Source organism: Abramis brama (assembly GCF_963993115.1).
Source record: "Abramis brama genome assembly, chromosome: 1".
Lineage (NCBI taxonomy): Eukaryota > Metazoa > Chordata > Actinopteri > Cypriniformes > Leuciscidae > Abramis > Abramis brama.
The window spans coordinates 18,734,488-18,757,168 of record NC_139963.1 but is presented as its reverse complement, the minus strand read 5'-3'; the positions used below and the strand labels follow the sequence as shown (position 1 = coordinate 18,757,168).

General features: G+C 38.4%; 1 protein-coding gene across 1 annotated transcript; it reads right to left on the bottom strand.

Moving 5' to 3' along the window:
- Positions 1-9,746: 9,746 nt before the first annotated feature.
- On the bottom strand, positions 9,747-22,026 carry metrnla (meteorin like, glial cell differentiation regulator a). The gene is made up of 4 exons (XM_084087012.1): positions 21,613-22,026; positions 16,833-17,221; positions 11,746-11,805; positions 9,747-10,644 (listed from the first exon to the last, which is right to left on the bottom strand). Exons 1-4 carry the CDS (start codon positions 21,708-21,710, stop codon positions 10,331-10,333), a joined length of 861 nt encoding a protein of 286 aa, XP_083943138.1. The 5' UTR covers positions 21,711-22,026; the 3' UTR covers positions 9,747-10,330.
- Positions 22,027-22,681: the final 655 nt, after the last annotated feature.

The window sequence follows — 22,681 nt, the reverse complement described above, 5'->3', positions numbered from 1 at the left end:
CTAAAGTTTTGCGAGGGAATGCAAAGTTTCTCGGGTAATACTAAAGTTTTGCGAGGGAATGCAAAGTTTCTTAGGGAACGCAAAAGTTTTGCGAGGGAATGCAAAGTTTCTCGGGTAATACTAAAGTTTTGCGAGGGAATGCAAAGTTTCTCGGGTAATACTAAAGTTTTGCGAGGGAATGCAAAGTTTCTCGGGTAATACTAAAGTTTTGCGAGGGAATGCAAAGTTTCTTAGGGAACGCTAAAGTTTAGCAAGGGAATGCAAAGTTTCTCGGGTAATACTAAAGTTTTGCGAGGGAATGCAAAGTTTCTCGGGTAATACTAAAGTTTTGCGAGCGAATGCAAAGTTTCTTAGGGAACGCTAAAGTTTTGCAAGGGAATGCAACGTTTCTCGGGTAATACTAAAGTTTTGCGAGGGAATGCAAAGTTTCTCGGGTAATACTAAAGTTTTGCGAGGGAATGCAAAGTTTCTTAGGGAACGCTAAAGTTTAGCAAGGGAATGCAAAGTTTCTCGGGTAATACTAAAGTTTTGCGAGGGAATGCAAAGTTTCTCGGGTAATACTAAAGTTTTGCGAGGGAATGCAAAGTTTCTTAGGGAACGCTAAAGTTTTGCAAGGGAATGCAACGTTTCTCGGGTAATACTAAAGTTTTGCGAGGGAATGCAAAGTTTCTCGTGTAATACTAAAGTTTTGCGAGCGAATGCAAAGTTTCTTAGGGAACGCTAAAGTTTTGCAAGGGAATGCAACGTTTCTCGGGTAATACTAAAGTTTTGCGAGGGAATGCAAAGTTTCTCGTGTAATACTAAAGTTTTGCGAGCGAATGCAAAGTTTCTTAGGGAACGCTAAAGTTTTGCAAGGGAATGCAACGTTTCTCGGGTAATACTAAAGTTTTGCGAGGGAATGCAAAGTTTCTCGTGTAATACTAAAGTTTTGCGAGCGAATGCAAAGTTTCTTAGGGAACGCTAAAGTTTTGCAAGGGAATGCAAAGTTTCTTAGCGAACGCTAAAGTTTTGCGAAGGAATGCAAAGTTTCTCGGGTACTTTGCATTCCTTACTAAAAATACTAAAGTTTTGCGAGCGAATGCAAAGTTTACATGGAATGCTAAAGTTTTGCAAAGGAACGCAAAGTTTCTCAGGTAAGTTTCTCTGCGAACGCGAAAGTTTTGCGTGGGAACTCAAACTTTTTTGGAGGAACAAATCTTTAGCGTGGGAACACAAAAGCATTGACAATTTTTCCTGCAGTCTCATCCCCCCTTCAACATGTCGTTTAAGGGGCTTCATAGAAAAACACTACAAGTGCACACTCAGTACAATTAAATGCACATCTTTTTCACAAGAGAAGACAGAAGTGAGGCCTCCATGCCTATTTGGTCATTTGAGACTGTCCGCAGTGTAATTTCTTCACAGAATTCCCCAGACTTGCGCTTGGAGATCATAAAACACTCTAGCGATTCCTCACTACTCTAGTTCCATGCTGGGTTTTGGCCTTTCACATTCAATTGCTATTTCAGACTTTGTACTTAATCTAATTGTCACAAGCTATTTGTTTTGTGCTCATGTACAGTTACACAGGGGAGAATTTCTGTGAAAATGAGCAGAAAACGAAACGGCAAAATATCATTTACAAAGAGGTTATGAGATAGACAAGAATTAGTTTTCCCTCTCAAACTCACAGGAGTTTAAGTCTTGTGATTTAAAGCGAGGGCTCTCTCTCCTTTCTGATTATTATGGAACATTTTATCATATAAGAATGTCATTTTAATCCAAGCCTTCATTTTGAAAAAACGTATTTTTACCACATTGCCATTTTTATTAGATAAAATATATTAATGCATTTTCCAGAACCTCTTCTTGAGGTTCATCCTCCTGTTTGGTAATGCTTTGGTAGATTATATATCTTTTAAGTATAGTATGTATTATAAAACAGGCCTTTATGCCTCATTCATGAAGCACAAGCAGAACAAATTTGTGTATAAATGGTTTGTAAATCCATTGTGATGTAAATTGTCGCATTTAATCATTGAAACAATTCGTTCCCCTAGTGTTTTATGAATGAGGCTCTACATTTTGAATGTAAAACTAGCATACTTACTGCATACTGAGCAGTGTACACTGAATACTGCCTACTATATTTTTTATAACTAGCATCTGAAGCAGTTAAAACACACGTTAAAACTCACAAGACACATTATGTTGCATGTTTAACTTAGCAAATAACAATATAAAAAAAACTAATTTAAATGTTTTGTGTAAAAAAACACAATTTTGTCGAAAACTTTTATATTTAAATTAAAATCAGTTAGCTGAACTTTAGAGTGCTTTTGTACTGACAAGCATTTACAGTAAACTAAAATGTATTTCAATTTCATTTCTATTGAAACTTGTATGTCTTGTATTTAAAGATATTTGTAATTACACATTTGTAATGATGAAGTTGCAATTTATTTAAAATACATTAACTAAAAGTACTTTACATTTGTTTTAGTACATTAGATAGATCAAAATAAATGCACTTTTATTTCATTTATATTATATTATCTGTAAGCACAGTTTTAAAACATATCTTTAAGATTTGAAGTACACTACAAGTTCACATTCAATACAATTAAGCGCACTTCTTTTTCAGGGTAGACCCTAACACGTCTCTCATTTATCCGCTCATAATAGGTAACTTTGCACACTTAATTGCATGTTAATTGCAATTAAATCAAAATATATTATTGTTTAAATGTATATGAAATGAAATTAGCTGAACTTAAGAGTACTTAAGTATGACTTAAGTACATCTTTATATGTAAAATATACTTTAATGTAATTTCTTTAGAAATTTGTATGTCATTTCTTTAAATATATTTATAATTATGAAGTTTAAATATATTAACTTTAAATGTAACACTGAATAACACTACAGTTAAGTACTTTTCATGTGCTTTAGTCAACACATCAAACTAAGTGCATTTCTTTAAAGCATGACAGAAGATTATTAAAACAAAACAAAAATGTTCAAAATATTTACAAATAAAACTTTTAATTTGATATTATTACAAAGTGCACTTTTTAAAAGTGTACTGATGTGTGTTAAGAAACAGTAACGAATGTCTGCTCCTTCTATGTACACTTAAGTGACCACCAATATTAATTAATATATTATCTGCAAGTACAGATTTAAAAAAAATAAAAAGTACAATACAAGTGCACACTCAGTACAAATGAGTGCACTTCTTTTTTCACAAGGGAAGACAAAAGTGAGCCCTCCATGTCTTTACGTACACTTTAAGTACACTTAAGTTGTCTCTCATTATTATACTATCTGCAAGCAGTTTTTATTTTTTTTATCTTTAATATTTAAAGTACACTTGAAGTTCACATTCAATACAAATTTCTGTCATGAAACTCTAGATAGAGCAGGTTGATGGGTCCATAACTCAATCTGCTTGCAATCACATCATTATCTATAGGGAACAGCTGATTGGTTTCTACTGTATCAGTAGCCAATGACTGCTCAACCTTTAAATACTTGGTCAGCATTTGCTGTTGCAGTTGCAGCATGCTTTCAGAAACCCTCCACCTTCTCCAGCTCCACCTATATAGATCTGCTACGGGTAATTCATGTACACTATTGTACAGCAACAGCAGCATTACTTGCTCACAGCAGCGTGTCGCGTGTTTGCATTGGCTGCAGCAAATGCCCTACATGTTCTGCAGCAGAGCAGGTCTATTCCATCAAGACCAAACATATCAACATTGTCAGATCCATTACCATGCCAAACACTCGAGAGGTGTTATGACTGAAATGCAATTAAGCGCACTTCATTTTCATAAGAGTAAACACTAACACGTTGCTCAAATAGACTACAGTATACACACTACATGCTTGTATGCTATTCTGAACATTCTAAAATAAGAAATTGAGAGAAGGAGCCAGAGCATACAATTTGTAAGAAGTCAATTCAGTTCCAATAATCCAGTTTAGACATGCTTACTGGACAAAACGCTCAACACTGAAAAAAACTCAATATATGTTCAGATGTGCTATAAGGCCATTTGCTTGTGCGTTCATAATCAATATGCATGTTTTTCTTGTCTGTGTGTGAAGGTCTAGCTGGTGGGTGTCCTCTGGGCCGAGGCGTAGTGTTTGTACTGGAGGAAGCGCCACGTGCAGACGCCACAGAGCTCCTATTGATTCGCCTTCATCAAGGCCAGGCTTCCGTGGGGGGGTGCGCGTGTGTGAAGTCAACACATTCCCAGCATTCCTCCACTTCCCCTGCAGGAGAGATGTCACTGGCCCACAGAGCACCAATCACTCGCTTTGTTCGCTTGCCCATCTCCTCTCCCTCGGGACCCCCGGCTCTTTCTCTGGACCTCTTGCTGCCAAGTCGTTTGCACTATTTGCTGTTTCTGCAAATATCTTAACCGCTCAGTGTTTATTCGGTCCACTCCAAGGATGTCCTCAATGAATAGTTTCCCGTATTCTTATAATGTGTATGGTTGGATGTGCATTTTAACATTACTTGAATCAAAACCATTCATTGTGATTATAGCATTTAGAGTCCAGGAAACTGTGTGTTGTCTGCTCAAACCTCAACCTTATAGTGAACTGGGCGAGCAACAGTATAGCTATAGTCATGAGTACACAATCTGACTGGGCGCAATATATAACTTTGCTCACACTCTTAAAAATAAAGGTTTCAAAAGGGGGTTTTCGCAGTGATGCCATAGAGGAACCATTTTTGGTTCCCTAAAGAACCTTCTAGTGAACAGTTCTTAAAATAACCATTTTTTTCTAATCATGAAGAACATTTAAGAAATCCAAAGAACCTTTGTCCCTATAAAGAATTTTTTGTACAATAGAAAGATTTCATGGACGTCTTCATGGAACCATAGAGACCAATAAACCTTAATTTTTAAAAGCGTGACGTTTGCCCTTTGTGTTGAGCTTATAGGTATATGCCATATTCAGTTTAGCTTATGTTACTTGGTGTTGATCGTTCAACTGGCAAAGTGCTGAAAATACAGATTAACAACACATATCCAGTAGACCAAAAAAAATTTAAACATTGGATGTAAAACTAGATGGCAGTGGCTCCTGTTTGGATGAAATTCAGACGTACTCCATCCGTACTACATCCATACTACTCTGTTAGTATACCATTTTCCGCATATTATATAGAATCTACTATATATCAATCTACATTTTCGAGGTATTTTAATAGGTCACAGACACTTATCTATAAATATTTGATTCCGGATGTTTGGCCGGTTAGCATTTAGCATATTTCATTACATTATAGTTGTATAGATGTTTTACCACCTTTATTTATTTTTGAATAGTGTGACAGACATATTAGTCCCTGTCTGCTGTCTTTCACCTTTTCCCCTTTAAAGATAAAAGATGCACTTAACTGTATTGAATGTGCATTTGTAGTGTTCTTCAAATCTATAATATACACAGCACTTTTAAATAATATAATATTAATGAAATAAAAGGCCACTTAAGTGTACTTTAAGAGAGTACACGACTTTCATGACTAAGTTTCAAGTACACTTTAAAAAAATGCACTTTATAATAATTGTCAAATTAAACGTTTTACTTTAAAGTACATTTTAAATCGTTTTGTTTTAATAATTTTATGCTTTAAAGAAGTACACTTATTTTGATGTGTTGACTAACATACAGAGCACATGCCCTTGATTATAATTTTAACTCTAGTGTGTTATTCGATATTAGACTTGCAAATATATCTAATAATTGCAAATATATCTAATAAATACATGACATGCAAGATTCAATAGAAATGACAAAAAAAAAAAAAAAAATTGTTCACCATAAAGGCCTATCAGTACATTTGGGAGTACAATTGAGCCATATTTCAAAGACAATAGAAGTAATTATAAATTGCATTTATGTACTCCCAAGTCTCCCTGTAGTCAGTAATTGTATCCCTTAAAACTCATCTTTGATCACCAAAATTACATATTTAAACGTTTTTTTCTTTTTTCATGCCTTAAAATAGCTTGAATGTAACTCTACACCCTTGAATGTAACTCCACACAAGAAAATGTCCGTAAACTTAATGTCCAGGCAGAAAATTACCAGCATTTTCTGTTTTTCCACAATTTTTTATTTTTTTTTCTTACCATGGAGATAGCATATCATAAATAATAATGCTTATCTCTAAAAAAAAGAAAAGAAAAAAAAAAAAGTGAGGGGGAACAAACTCAAAACTTTAAAAAAAAAAAAAAAAATTTAAATAAAATAAAAATAGGGGGAGAGTTGTAATAGTTGCTACACTCCTGGTTACAGCCAGATTAAGAAAAGGGTTTTGGGGAAGTTCATTCTGCAAGACGCAGCAACTTTATCATGGTGACAAGGGCATGGGTCCACTTCCCCAGTTTATATATAAGTCTACATAAACAACTAAACATTGGCAATGTGACCTTACATCAAGGTCAGTGTCTAGTTCCAGTGGGAATATCTTATCCAAAAACTCCAAACATACTTCACAATGCGGTCGGGATGCCCTTCGACAGAACGTCGCCAGCGAGACGCTCAAAGCGGCTGTGCAAATGGACAACCACACTTCTTTCCCTTTCTTTTCTCTTTCACCTCACAGGAGCTTGGAGCGAGGGTTTGCTGCGCCGCACCGTTGTCATGGGAACACTGTTTGCATTTCCCAGTGAGCGATTCCAGAGCTGCTGCCGTTGGACTGGAATTCAGACTCTCCATTGAGCACAGATCAGCCTGCAAAAGCAATTGTCTATTTGTGGCCACTCACTGGGAGACATTATGGGTGTGCTTCTGTCAAAAGTGAAACAAAAAGAGATGGAGAAAAACTAAACTATTTGAGGACCGAAGTAGGCCTGCTTATACTTATTCGGTGTAATACTGAACGTTGAAAAAGACGCTCTGAAAATAAACCACGAGCATCTTGCATGGTCAGGTTCGTAGTCCACATGGCCCGTTCCTCCATTTTGTGTGGCATCACAGGGCTCTATTGAAGCCGTCTCGCTCTCTCAGACCGGACCAGCTCACACAAAGAGCCCTTTCAGTCTGACCTTGACTGAGCGCCTCCCTGAGCACCACAGCAACCCGTGGAGAGGAATCCGCTCCAGTCTGCTTCCAGTGAATGATAACTCTCCTGTAAGGCTCGAAAACCAGAAGTAATGCATTTCATATGGAGCTCAACCAATAGACCAACCACCAACAGCAGCGTGAAAGCCTGATATTTCTCCGAGGGAGTCCAGACGGAAGTGAATCCGCACACAATGCTCAACGGATGAAGCTTGTTATGCATCATGTTCTTGATTTAATAATAATGGGAGAGAGGGAAGATGGTTAGTTAATCACGAACATGAGGTCGGTGAATAATGACAGAGGAATTTTGTTAGAGAAGGAACTATTTATGAAATGTTTGAGATATGTTCACATAGATCTTGCAGAAAGTGCAACATTTCAATGTTTGTTTTTTATTTTGTACTTGCAGAGCCCATAAAGAACATGGTGATGGGGGGAAAAAACATGACATGGGAGGAAAAATGATATGATTTTGCATTCTCTCGCAAATGTTTTGCGTTCCCCCGACTACTAATCTTAAAGGAGAACTCCGGTCAATTTTAACATTGAGCTCATTTTTTTGTAAATTTGGAATGCTGTCAATACAGAGAACAACGACAAAAATCGGTGTTGCCTACACTGTGTTATCCTCTTTTTAAAATTTGCACCCTGTTGACTTCAATGGGGCAAGTTTTAAACCTGCTTTTAGCCTCTTAACATCCTTGATGTGTCATTACAAGTGCCCAGCCATGTGAGTGCTTCCTTCCCGAGTGAACATGGTGAATCTGACTGCAGTAGATGTGAAAGATATGAATAAAAGTGATGTTAATTCAGCCAGAGCTCATACCTGTATTTACTTCCTGTTTTCGGTCGAAGTCCACAGTAGTCGATTGTCGAGTTCACGCGCGTGATCATAGGTACTAAAACTATGCGCGTGAACTCGACAATCGACTACTTTGGACTTCGACCGAAAACAGGAAGTAAATACAGGTATTTGCGCTGGCTGAATTAACATCACTTTTATTCATATCTTTCACATCTACTGCAGTCAGATTCACCCATGTTCACTCTGAAGGAATCACTCACATGACCTGTGCACTTGTAATGACACATCAAGGATGTTAAGAGGCTAAAAGCAGGTTTAAAACTTGCCCCATTGAAGTCAACAGGGTGCAAATTTTAAAAAGAGGATAACACGGTGTAGGCAACACCGATTTTTTGTCGTTGTTCTCTGTTCTGACAGCACTCCAAATTTACAAACAAATGAGCTCAATGTTAAAATTGACCGGAGTTCTCCTTTAATAAAGCGGATGATTGGTGTAAATTGTACCTATTATTTAAACATGCAAATATCTTTTGTAGCTTCTGTAGAGTAGAACTAAATATATATATATATATATATATATATAAAGATCTTTAAACAAAGTAAGGACAATTTACCCAAATCCTCCAATTCAAAAGTTTGAAGCAATTATTATGATCCCTCTTCTTTTTTTTTTTCTTTTTTTTTACAATTATTAACATTTTGCATATTGTGCAAGGTTTTGTAAACTTATGAACTCAAATGTGCTTAGCTGTGAAACTAATACCTCAAATCATCAGCAGTGATTACCAAGCAAGCGTCACTATTGCGCTTGCTCATAATTTGAGGTAGAAATTTGAACAAACCAGGGAATAGAAATGAATTTGTTCCGAGCATTTTTAAGGTATGAACAACAAAAAGTGTTGTTTAACTCCAAAAGTTTATCGTAGAAACCTTTGGATTCATGGAAAGTATCATTAAACAGTATTAACCGGTGTTTAATATCATTAATTTGACTGCAGACACTTTTGGATGAGAACTCAACTCAAGCTGGATGATGACGTCACGCTTTTCTGCAGAGCTGCTTCATAGCTGAATTGAACTAATTTCATAATTGATGTACTTTACAGTTATTTAATGGAAATTAATCAACAATGAACTGATTTCAACTAAATTATGACTGTTTACTATTGTCTTTTTAGAGCTGCTGTACAGCAGAATTGAATTCTGTTTGCATCATTGAATCATTATTTTCCTGTTTATCCCTGTAAAGCTGCTTTTTGAAACAATCTGCATTGTATAAAGCGTTTCATTTAAAAAATCTTTTCACTCATTTGAAAGGGATTTTGTTCCTGTTTTTGATTAGAGTCTGTATGACTTTCTTTTTCTGTGGAACAAAAGGAAGATCTTTTGAAAAGTGTCTATTTTTTTGGTCCAGGATGTGTTGTTTGGACTCCACTGACTTTCAAAATATCTTATTTTATGTTCCACAGAAGAAAGAAAGTCATAGATGTTTTTGGAACAACATGTGGATCAGTAAAAGATCTTCATTTAAATGATCTTTTTTTTTTTTTTGAACTATCCCTTGAAGCGTATCCAGCCCCGTTTGTACACACATACATGAATGATACCTCAAATGGTGGGTTTTTTAGGGGAGATCTGACTTACAGTTTTCCCCTGGTGGTTGATAAAATTAGTGTGAAAAACGTCATCTCACACAGTTTTGCAGAAATGACTCAAGAATATTCAGAATTCAGATTTGGGATTAGCCCTTTGTTAAAATCCTAGTAAGCAACCACCTAAGAACTACAGAGAACAAGTACATGATAAATCATTTTCGGACACAGTTCATCAATAAAACTACAGTGACCATGAGTGAGCAAAGAACAAAAACACAGACACGTGATTTAATTCCAAAGAGAAAAAAAAGAACTTTAATCCTTGGAAAGACACATTTGCAATTGAACAGCCTGAAGACAAAACACAGGCAGGAATTGCACTTCAAATTTTCTTAAAAAATTAAAATTAAAAAGCAGGCTTTTTCTTCAATATATTTCTGTCATAGAAACAACTGCAAAACTGTACAACAAGCTTTTTACAAAGCATTTGGGACTTCCGTTTCAGAATGTTCTTTTCACATTTTACACATTCAACAGCCAGGTCCTGCTACATTGTGACCGCAAGAAAGTAAAAAAAAAAAAAAATCTGAAAATATCAGTCTTAAGACATGTCAGGAGAATTCGGCATTGGCTTAGTAAATACAAGTCCAACTTTAGTTGTTTTTTGCGGGATGTTTTAAGAGCACGAGTCGTGTCACAGGGAATGCTGGGACAGCAGGCGAGAGGTTTCTGCATCGATATTGCAGTCTATACGGACCTAAACCTCTCCCGTCTGCAGACACAAACAGAGACAGACAGCTGCTCGCGGGGTCACAGTTCCTCGCGACGGGGCGGACCGTGTGGTTTCCTGGAAAGAATTCAGTCTGTGTCCAAATGACATGGGTTGGTCCCTTGCTGCTGTGCGTCCTGATACACCCTAAGAAAGTCCTTGTACCGTGGAGCGCAACTGAGCCAGGCCTCCCCAAATCTCACTGTCCCTATAAAGAGGAACTCGCCATCCCCTGGTTTAACCCCGCACTGGCTGGGCATCTTCACAAAGCCCGTCCAGCGTTTGGCCCGGCCGCCCCCAGACACAAACACTTGTGTCTTCTGTCTGTATAGGCGACTCAGGGACACGGTAACAGAGGTCTGGTCCTCTTCCTCTGCCACACCGAGAATATTCCCCCGTGCCACTGTAGAGGAGAGAAATAAAACTACATAAGACACACATAGTTGGTGGGATTTTTCCATATTGATTGCGTTACGGGACATCCCTGGTCAAACAATCCTCAAAGAATGTGTATTGGATTCCCATTTGAACTAGCACAATAGGGAACCCATCCTAAAGGACCTACATTGGAATTTTCTCTTAACATAAATTTTTCCAGGATTTTAAAGCAATGCAAGTTTCGATATAATTCGATGCAAGACGACATAATGAGGGCTGATTTGATTCAGAGATATAATTAATGTTATTAAACTAACAAGATGAGTAAAGTATGGATGGATGGATGGATGGATGGGACAGACAGACAGACATACAGACAGATAGATAGATAGATAGATAAACGGATGGATAGATAGAGAGACGGATGGATGGATGAGACAGACAGACAGATGGAAAGATGACAGATAGACGGATGGATAGATAAACGGATGGATAGATAGAGAGACGTATGGATGATGAGACAGACAGATAGATAGATAGGGATGGATGGATGAGACAGACAGATAGATAGACAGACGGATAGATGATAGGTAGACGGATGGATAGATAAACGGATGGATAGATAGAGAGACGAATGGATGGATGAGACAGACAGACAGATGGAAAGATGACAGATAGACGGATGGATAGATAAACGGATGGATAGATAGAGAGACGTATGGATGATGAGACAGACAGATAGATAGATAGGGATGGATGGATGAGACAGACAGATAGATAGACAGACGGATAGATGATAGGTAGACGGATGGATAGATAAACGGATGGATAGATAGAGAGACGAATGGATGGATGAGACAGACAGATAGATAGATAGATAGATAGATAGATAGATAGATAGATAGATAGATAGATAGATAGATAGATAGATGGACAGATGGACAGAGAACAGTATTCATGTAGCTTAAATAGTGCCAGGTGGGAAGGATGCTTTTGGATCGTTCCCCAATTATAATTGAAATTTAATTGTAAACTTAATTCCAAAACATGTAGGCATTTATTTAGATTTTTAACTACTGATCATTAAAAACATTACAAATTTCTTTAAAGATGTGGCTCGACTTACCAAAGTCACTGGTGCAAACGGCCAGCAGGACCTCCGTATCTGTACAGGGTTGGCAGGGTGCTGTGGAGATACAGAATAACAAAGTCAGACCAAACACAGCCACTGAACAAGAAATAACCATCACATGTGCAGAATGTAGCATGTTATTTTTAGAAATCTGTCTAACAAACCAGAACACCGATCTACATCCACACCCGCCACGTGCTCCCAAAACACATTGGACCTTCAAAGACATAATTAATTTCTGCAGCAGATTTACTGAGCGTGCAGAAGCCGACTTTATCGTCACGGCTAGTTGGCTTCTAACCAAACAGAGATGTGGGGAGGCCTGCGAGAAAAGGCTCCTCATTAAAAAAACTAAAACATCTGTAATTAACCACCAGGACATTGTGTTGGTGGAGAGGAGGGGAACATCTCGACCCTTCCCCCTCTAGAAAAACACTGACAAACACACACAGTGTCCTCACACCCCAACGCAAATGGGATCCAGCTGAGAACAACTCAAACATGGAGCAGCAACTGCAAGGACTAGAAGCTCTGGGTAAAAAAAAAAAAGAGAAAGAAACATCTAAAGGAGCCAACACTGCACAGCACTTCCACCTGTGCCAACAACCTGGGGTGCGTCGAACACTTTGTACTATTTTACAACCCATAGCGACACATGACAAGAGAAAAACACTCCCTCGCTTTCAGGTCGCCGCAGAATCTTGAGACGGCTACAAGGCAATCAGCAAAACCTAAACACTGGCAGCGCCGTGTCGGCTTTGATCGGCGTGTTTTCTCTCTCCAAATAAATCAGGCTCCGGGGTCATTACGGCCCCCACGCGCAGATATAGTCCAGCACGTTCGTCTGGAGGGTCTCAAGCCCCCCCAGGCTTGCAGCAGAGCGACTGGTTGATTCAGGTGGCTGGGTGAAGGGTTTATGGGTGTTTTACAGGTTTATGGGTTACGGTCTGTTGGGTTGGGCAGGTGTGTCAGTGGACGTTGTCCACAGCTACCAGACAAAAGTTTAGTTGTCTATTATTGAAGGTAGATTGAGGGGCTTCAAAAAGATTTTCAAAATGACATTTTTCCTGATGTAAATGTGAGTGGTGGTTGGCCAAAACTCTTGTGGGCGGCTCGCAGAGCATTGCTATGTGGTTTTTCAAAGTGTTCTGGCTTTTAGTGAATCACGATGCAAGGATACACTGGTCCCTGGCTGTAAAGTACAACAAAATTGTTATAAAGTGTCGTATATTGTTATGGAGTGTTTATTTACACTATTTACCTTGTTGGCAGAGGCTATTTACATTAACTCCACCTACTGACGTCTGGTTGGGCCAGACAAAATTACGGAAGACGCTGGATTGCCAACAGTAGCAATATAGTGTAGGGGTAAGGCGTGTGGCAGAAAGTTTTGACGCAAATCGACCCAAGTTCGAATCTGCCCTTTGCCGAATTCGCTCAACCCCCTTTTCCCATCATATATCAGATCAGAAAGGCATTTATTTTCAATAAAAATGAAGAAAATATTCAAAAAGTGGAAATAAAGTGTCTAACGTGTGTTTAATAATCAAGTGTTTATCGGTTAGGGTTAGGGGAGGGCTTTATTGTCCTAATAAGCCAGCATCCATTTAATAATTTTAATAAATCTAGTCATTTACACTCTGTTATCATTGCATACCGTTTAATGTACAACAACACTGAGGTGCAAATAGTATCTGCCACTATTTAGAAATATAAATAGCATAACTACTATTTGCACTTATTGCAAAGGAAATACTGATATTTTTACAGTGTAAATAGAACCTATCGCTGTTTTCACTTAGTGTAAATAGCATCTATCGCTAAAAAATATGCTATTTTCCACAGTGTAAAGGAATCTATTGCTTTTAAAACCATGTAAATAGCATCTATCGCTAAAAATATGCTATTTTCACTTTGTGTAAATAGAATCTTGCTGGTATTTACACTTAGTGCAAATAGCCGCTGCCAAATTGTTATGAAGTGTCGTAAAAAGTATATAGCGTCTGACACCCACTCTGCACTGGAAGCAAGTAGCAAATAAGAGTGACAAATGTCCAAAAACAAAACAAAACAAAGACATTATAAATGTCTTTTCAGTCAAAAAAATATAATGTCACAAACCCTCATTATAAAACTAAATTGCTCCCATTATAAATCACTGAAGTATCTGCACTGCAATGGGTGTTTACATTGTAGGCTAAATAATTGTTTAGAAAAATATCAATCTAGTTTCGATGCTTATCAAGCTTGCTTCCAGCGTAGATTGGGCGTTAGCAAAGAAAGTTGGTGAAATAACTGATCTGTTGAACCTGGCCCTTCACATACTGTATGAGCAGAGCTGGTCCGGCCATGTCTGTTGAGGAGCTGTGGGTGAGGAGAGCAGACCAGAGGTCGCCCGTTGTTGCAACAAAAGGCGCGTCGCATCACCAACAGGGCCAGAGGTCATCCAGGAATCAGCTTCGCAACAGCTGGCAAACGCCAAAGCTTCAAAGCGGGTGATCTTTCAGAACGCTAGGCCTCGCAGAGTTTTGATGTGAAGCGTTAACTGCTGCCAGCGCTTACGTCCTGAACGCGAAAGCTGGGATTGGAGCGCAGATGGGCTTTTTCAAAAGCTTTGTGGCGACTCGCATGCAAAAAAGTTGAAACGGAACCGCAGGAATGGGCTGGCATCTGAGTCAGCAGCCCTCGCTGCCCCAAATTAATGCAACGCTGCTGGGATCCCAACCACTTCACACGCTGGCAGGGTGAAAGGGGGAAGATAGTGTCCCAGCTACATCTGGTCCCCCCTTCTGCATTCCATGCTAATGCAGAAAAGATTCATATGCCACTCTGCCTGCATCCCAACCACTTCAGAGAGGCGGAACGAAAAGTAATGAAGGAAAAAGCGAGGGAGGGGAAGCCAGGGAGACAGGGGAAAAGAGGAAGAGGAAGGGAGTAGGGGAAAAAAAAAAAATGGAGATAATATATCCTCCCAACAGCTGGTCTAAGACACATTCCACAGTGATGGAAAGCAACTCAATTCCAGCACAGCAGGTCAGCATTCACGAGGTGAACGCAGAGAAAAAACCCACACAAGCTCGGAAAGAGGAAAACAGGTCACCTTACAGATCTACCCGCTCAGATCGCTGAAATCACAAGCTTAACAATAAAGGACACATTAAAATGCGTAGAAAAGTTTGTAGAAAAATTTGACTGCCCATTTTCTGGACGCAAATGCTTTATGGTGCAATGGTGGCATTTATTGACAGTGACAAAGAAGTATGAAATATCCACAAAGTGCAAAGTAATTACACTTTGAGGATATTTTCAATGCCTCCTACTTCCTAGTATATTATAATATATAAAGGAAAAGGGTTTATAGTGAATTGCATTAATGCCACACAGTCCCAGAATACAGAAACCGTTTAAAGTTACTCTGGTTTTACTGTATCTGTGTCTGCAGAAATCTAACTAAAGGCTGTTTATCAGAGCACAGATTTACATGGCAGCTCTGAACGCGTTACCCTTGAGGGGGAGACACACTGAAACAATACTTTAGCTTTGTTTGGGAGAGGAAAAACAGACCTGTTATATGAAGTATCTACTTTGCTTTAGGCCATTCAGTTTCAGCAGGTGCACTGCTTGAAATTTAATTTCTGAAATGAGGCTAAAGGTTTAACATGCTTTTCCGGAGTAAATGACAGATAGAAGCAACGGGGCGCTCGTGGCGTCTCAGCATGAGACCTACGCCACAAGTCCTGAATAACACAGTATTTAATCACACAGCAAACAAGGTTCAAATCAGTATCACTTTCCAGTATAAATATGAGCACAGATCTCAGCATCACAGAGGGGTGGATGTTTCCTGAGGTAAAGATATCATCTGTTGCTGGGCATGAAAACATTAGCTACGGATCGTGTACTTTTTCAAAATAAACAAACCCTTGGTATTGCGTGCATTAATGTACGTGTACCCAAAAACCATGGAGTCACGGAAATGTAATAATGCTTTTTGCTGAAAAAAAGCAGCAATTGAATAGAATTTCAAAAGAAACTCTTCCAAATTCAGAATTCATTATAGAACCCAGAAAAATATGCATCATGGTTTCCACAAAAACATTAAGCAGACCAACTGTTTTCAACATTGATAATAAGAAATGTTTCTTGAGCATCAAATCATCATATTAGAATGATTTCTGAAGGATCATGTGACACTGAAGACTGGAGTAATGATGCTGAAAATTCAGCTTTACCAACACAGGAATAAATTACATTTGGCAAATTATTAAAATAGGGTTACAATTTATTTTGATAGTCCAGTTTAGAAAAAATATGTAGCGCTCCAAACAGGAAAAAAGTCCTGGTACTACTGGTGCGTAGAGCCAATGGAATACTGAAGAATGAACAAAAAGGGTGGCTAACCACATACTGATCCACTCAAGACTGGAAAAGTCTACAAAAACATTTTTTTATTTTATAAATTGCATCGTGCAAAAAGTGCAAAGTGCATGTGAGTTAAAAACAAATAGACACCAGCAAGCAAACGTTTCAGCACATTGTTATCTTCAGTGCTCCTAGTCCAGTCCAGTTTAGAAATTCTACTAACTCTAAGTAACAACATGTCAACTAACTCTCATTAATTTGCATCTTCATGTTAATTAACTCTCATTAGAGTATTAGTAGACTTTTAGGTTAAGGTTTGGGTTCAGTTAGTAGAATAAGTTGGCATGTAGTTGCAAAGTTACTTATATAGTCAGTAGAATGTCTAAAGTGGACTATCGAAAACTAACCTCAAGAGACCTTTTTTTTTTTTTACTGTATTTTTGATAAAATAAAATGCAGTCTTGGTGAGCACGAGAAACTTCTTTCAAAACCACAAAAGAAATCTTACTGTTCCATCAAAGCTTCCAGGAAATCAAAATTGGGCTTTTTAGCTGATGTCTGTTGAATTTGAGGCCATTTTATGTTATATATTTTTTTCCAAATACAACTCCTTTAATTTGACGAAAAAAGAAAAAAAAAAGTCTGTTTGAGAAAACACTTCACATGAAAGAAAACTGTGCTTGTCAAGGGAGTCTTTAAAGATCAAGAGAACATCATACCAGATAATGACTGTGGATCAGCTCCTGGTCTGTGGTTGACCAGCTCATACTGGAAGGCTGTGATTTTTCGGCTGATGTCCCTTTGAGGCACTGCCTCGATGAAGAGCGCCCCGTCCTGGATGCTGAAACAGTGCACTCTTCCCTCTGCCTGATCTTCCTCACGGAGGAGCAATCGCAGTTTTCCCAGCCGGTCCAGGTAGATGTGGGTCCCGCTGGACTCCGCAGAGGGTTTGATGCAGACGGAGAGAAGAGACGCCGCTGGGGACAACGTGTTCGGCCGCAGGTTGACGATGATGGCCCCTGTGGGGTACAGCCACTCCAGGTAGCCCTGGGCGCAGCGGAGGTACACCTGTTCCACATCCCGCGTGTGTCCCTCATGGGTCAGACCACTACAAGAAGGCAGAGAAAGGAGATATAAGCTCTGATCCAGGATCTACCCTACTTTAAATGGCAGAATCCTAACTGAAACTCAACCCCAAAAGTAACATAGGCTGCGACCCACAAATAGCAAACCTCAAATGAAATACAACTGATTCCAACAGATTGTGATGTTAACATGAAGCTAACATTCTAATAAGCATAACAATACACAGCTCACACAAATTAAATCAGGTGATGGCCGATGTAATGCCAATATACATGATAAAACACAATTTCATGAGGCAAATAAAATTGGATTAGATTAACAGATTAAAAACAGAATATTGCAGATTAGTGGTTAACGGATATATTTTTTTGTGGGCGATGGTCGATAAAGCCAATAAATAAGATATCTCACCATTTAATTTAAGATAATAAATAACACAAGCATAACAATTGCTGCCATTAAATCTATATTTATTTACATAATATTTACTGAAATAATTGGAAATCGGTCCGTTTAAAATGAACCAATTCAAAAAAAAATTTAATTTATAAACAAATCTGTAAAATAATTTGATTTATACTTAAAGTCCCCCTTGTGGTGAAAATCAAGACAAACCATGTGTAAATTCATAAGTCAACACCATTGCTGAGTATTTTCTCCTTAAAACTGCAGTGAACCAAAGACAGTCTCAAAAACACGGTTTGAAATCGCTGGTGTTTCTGACGTCACAAACTACCTTGTAACCAATCAGGTCAACTTGAGATCGTCAACGAGTGGATCTCTGAGCTGGTGTGAGTGAGTGGAGGCGGGGATAATTTGCATATTTATAAAACCGCGTATACTAAATGAGGCAAGGGTGTAGAGTTACATTCAAGGTATTTTAAGACGTGATAAGATTAGTTTTAAGGGATAAAATTTACTACAGGGGGAGTTTAAGATAGAATCAAGAAGTTTTCAAAAAGTGTATATCTATCTATTTTCTAAGAACTTACTATATATCTTATAGTCGACAATTAATTCGTAACTTCGTAATGCTTAATCAAAATAACATAACTTAACGTTACATAAAACGTTTGGTGACGTTCGCAGGACTTCTCCAATCACTGAAACAACCACATCTCAAATTCCAATCAACAACCGATGAATAGAAACAAGTCCCCGCCTTACATTTTTTCTTTTTCGATAATCTGTTACACAGATACCACGATACACAAGAAAAGATCTGTCCCTTCTTCTGTTTCATTGCAAGTTTAAAAGAGAGAATAAAAAACAAAGTAAACACTGAAACCAGTGCACTGATAGATATGTGCGATCTGTTCAGGCAAAGCTAATTTAACATACAGTACACAGTGAATAGTTCTCAGTACTGTCAAAATAAAAGTCCCACTTATGACCAAACAGAAAAAAAAAGCCAAATATTGACCGATACAATGCATCAGCCAAGGCAATATATTGGTCGACCACTAGAGCAGATAAACTCAAAATATGGGCCAACATATTGGTCTATCAATGGAAAAAAGTCTATTAGTCTCTTTTTATCAAAACAATTCAGTACTGCATGAAATACAGTTAAAGAATCATGTTCAAATATAGAAAAATCAAGTTTTTAATGTTGTTTATATGTCTATGGGGTGTTTTTAATACGCTTTAAGACAAACCATTTGCAAGTTCACAAGTCAACACCATTGCTGAGTATTTTCTCCTTAAAATCGCTGGTTTCTGATGTCACAAACTACCTTGTAACCAATCACGTCGACCAATTTGGCGGGCCTAATTTGCATATTCATAGAACTGCATATACTAAATGAGGCAAGGGTATAGAGTTACACTCAAGCTATTTTAAGGCATGAAGAATTTTTTCTTCAAGGAAAAAAACATTTAAATATGTAATTTTGGTGATCAAAGATGAGTTTTAAGGGACAAAATTGTTGACTACAGGGGGACTTTAAATACAATCATATAATTAAAAAAACATTATCCATGTCCCTTTCGACTTCATGAAGGCATTGTGTTCGCTAAGCGCAATCATTCTGGGATTGGCTTATCCATGAATTCTGCCAAAACAAATGATTTCGGAAGGCAGCATAATTTTACTGGCTACTGTCTGGAAGCAAGTGTACGTTGCCTTAAAATACTGGAAGGGAAATGGCAGTTCACTAAGTTTTGGAACAGGTCAGTCATCAAACATCAAACATTGTGATGTAGGCCTATTACTTATCTAATTCTGACATTGGAGTTATAGCTGGTCAATTTTAACCAACCACTACGTAGATTAAACAAAGCGAACCACCAGTCTGGTTTGAAGCAAATGGCGGCATCTCACACCAGGGTAATCCCCTAAATAAGGATGGTTGGATCTTCTATCATTGGCCTTTAACGTAAAACACAGCAAAGGAAACTTCAAACATTAGGGCGATTGTTCTGAACAGTCTGTGCCAGAGTCGAGTCCAAAGCTGAGGCTCATATGAAAGGAAAGCTTTTCTCCGAGCAGGAAGAATGAAGTTAATGTCTTTTCACACAAGGTGTTAAGACCCACGCGCAAGGCTTGCTGCATGACCCGTCACGTGCAGGCATGCGCACACACATACACATTAACCGTCTCTCATTTTTCTTCTCTCCTTTCCAACGCTTTGGCAAGATCCAACACTGGGCATACTGCCGTGGGTAGGATTTTTGAAGCGCAAGTCAATGGCTCCTAGGACACGCAGGCCTCTCCGCAGACAAGTGCAGAGACAGTAGCCGAACCCGGAGCATGCAAGTGCAAATGCAGGTCACGCAGTTGAACCTCCCCTCGCTTTCAACTCCTCAAAACGACGAGGATCTGCACGTCCGGGCAGCAGTCCTGCCGCTGTCCAACGGCCACACAAAAAGACTCTCTCCTCTACTTTTAGACATCATCTGCGGTTCTGCGCCTCGAGTCTGTGGCCTGATGTCAGTTAGGCAGAAAATGAGCCATCTGCTTCCGAACCCTCCAGCGGTTCTACAATCAGCCTGCTGCAGACCCCAGATTAAACCCTCACCAAAATGAGAGGTGAGGACCCAAAACTCATGTGGAGCCTGGGGTGACACATGTGCGGGGCAGACTCACAAGCTGCCGTGTCCTCATTTATAACGGCTCCTCTTTAATTAAGAGCGTTTGAAATGCAGCTCCGCCGTAATGAGAGGCTGAACTAAGACCTGGCAAATCAACAGCAGATTATGGCTGCACAGTCAGAGTACAGCACACTCAGCCTTTTTATTGAAAAAAGAATTCACAGAGAGACGAAATGTGTTTTGTTTTTTTTTTTTGAAGGAAGAGAGCTATTGTTTAGGAATAATAACAAGCATTGTAATGAGATGAAGTTATGTGGCAGAGAAATCTATAGCATGAACTAAGATTTATCGTCGACCCATGCAATCAAAAATACGTTCACATTTAAATGCACATTTACATTTCAAAACCAAGATGACCAAATAAGATTGTACTAAACTAAGCATCTCAGTTTTCTAGAAAACGTCACAGCCGGTGTGAGTGTGTATAGGCAATAGTTTATTAACTCAAGAAAAGTTCAACTGTCTAAACAAACAAAGAACAGAGTGATTTGCATATTTTACATGAGAGATTAATCTGGGTTAGGTCAAACCAGTGAGCAGAAATGAATCACTGATCAGAGAGTTTCTGCTTTCAGGTTATGCCAGTGAGCTTCAGCATACAGCAGGACAGAATAACAAGACTGAACACTGTAAAAAAAAATTAAGTACAATCAACTTGGATGTTTAAGTCATTTCAACTTAAATTACATTAAACTGACTTTAAAAAAATGAGTTGAATCTTGTTTAACTTAGTAAAAAAATATATGATCAATAAGTTATGACCACATATGTTTTTACATTGCTGTAACTCAAATGATCAAAATAAGTTAAGCAATTTTCAACTGTGTAAATCTGAGTAAGGAAATCTAAACTATCCAGACCAAGAGAACAGTTTATGAGTTGAAAAATAAGAATATAATGATAACATGTTATTAATACAGGCATATGCTACAACCACTAACAGTTACCACTCATAATAACAACATAACTCCTACAAATAATAGGCCTGATACAAAAATAAAATAAAAACTACAATTACTCAACAACTCATAAACATAACTTTAATAGCCTACTAATGATAGACTATACTACTGCTGTAATAACATTAATCATGATTTAATGTTACTATTCTACTTGTTTTAGTATAAAAAAAAGTTTAAGTTTGAACTTAAAACATTAGCTCAACAACAACATTAATTGGCATCAACAAATTTAATCTTGGATTTTAAAGAGTTAAACCTCCAACTGCAATTTACTCAATTGAAATTATTTTTACATTAATAGCAAACGAGTAATAAGGGCGCACTTGTATAATAAGAAAATGTTTAAAGCATGTCTCACCTGCCCCTCCAGCTGCACTGGTCGCTTGAGTACTGGGAGCGCGCAATCCTACACAGAACCACAAGCGACAGAAAATACGCCAAGAACGGCGAGAGCATGTTTGTCCCACCGCTGTCTACTTCTCCTCCAGCGCGATACTAAACAACTCTGCTTTGCAGGTACGAAATTTATCAGTCCAGCGTCGGTAATATGCACTACATCGTGTTTTTCTTCAGTATCGTTTCACTTTCTAGCCCGTGATTTACTCAAGAAGAGCAACTAAAGCCGAAAGTCCGAGAAGCGCGCTCGCTCGCTCACTCATGTCGCGCGCGGTGAGTATTTGAGTGAACTGAAGACGGCGTTGAGGAATCCGAGCAGTCAGAGCCGCTCACTGAACTTTGAAGACCGCGCATGCGCAGTCATCAGCAGCGCTCTACTCCACTGGAGGCGCGTTCCTCAAGAGTTCAATGAGTGGCTCTGCTCGGATTCCTCTGCGCGTCACCGCCAGCTGACTGACACAGGACGCATGCGCAGAAGTACTTCAAGACGCTACAATTTTTATGATTAGCGTGGCTCATTTGTTCATTAAAGACATAATAGCCTAACAAAGAATTGGAGATATTATTTATTTATTTATTTATTTATTTATCTATCAAAGCAAACATACATTGGGGTCCAAAAGTCTGCGAGACTACAAGAAGTCACCACAAAATCAAAATGGACAATTCCTTTTTCTTTTTTTTTCGTTAGCCTATAAATTATTTATCTGTGTGTATTATTGTTTTTTGTTTATTCATGTGCCCTCATAATAATCTTTAATCAAAATAACTTTCCCCAAAATCTCTTCTCTTCTCTGATGACGTGTTTACTGGCGCAAGGGCGGCACAACCAGGAATTTACATGTTTGAACAGGAAGCATGTAGGCCTATACAAATGAATAAATATTCATCAATGGAAAATGAACAGTGATTATAATAAAAAAAACTATAATATTATAGGACTACATAGACCTATAAAGAAAGGTGGCTTAAGACAATTAATTAACCTCTAACCCTCAGTAAGGTGTGTTAATCACTATGATCATGAATGA

Coding starts and splice junctions, on each gene's coding strand:
- metrnla (XM_084087012.1), bottom strand. CDS start 21,710: ATGCTCTCGCCGTTCTTGGCGTATTTTCTGTCGCTTGTGGTTCTGTGT. Junction 17,222..21,612: donor CAGTGCAGCTGGAGGGGCAG/GTGAGACATGCT, acceptor GCCTTCTTGTAG/TGGTCTGACCCATGAGGGAC. Junction 11,806..16,832: donor TGATCCACAGTCATTATCTG/GTATGATGTTCT, acceptor GTATCTCCACAG/CACCCTGCCAACCCTGTACA.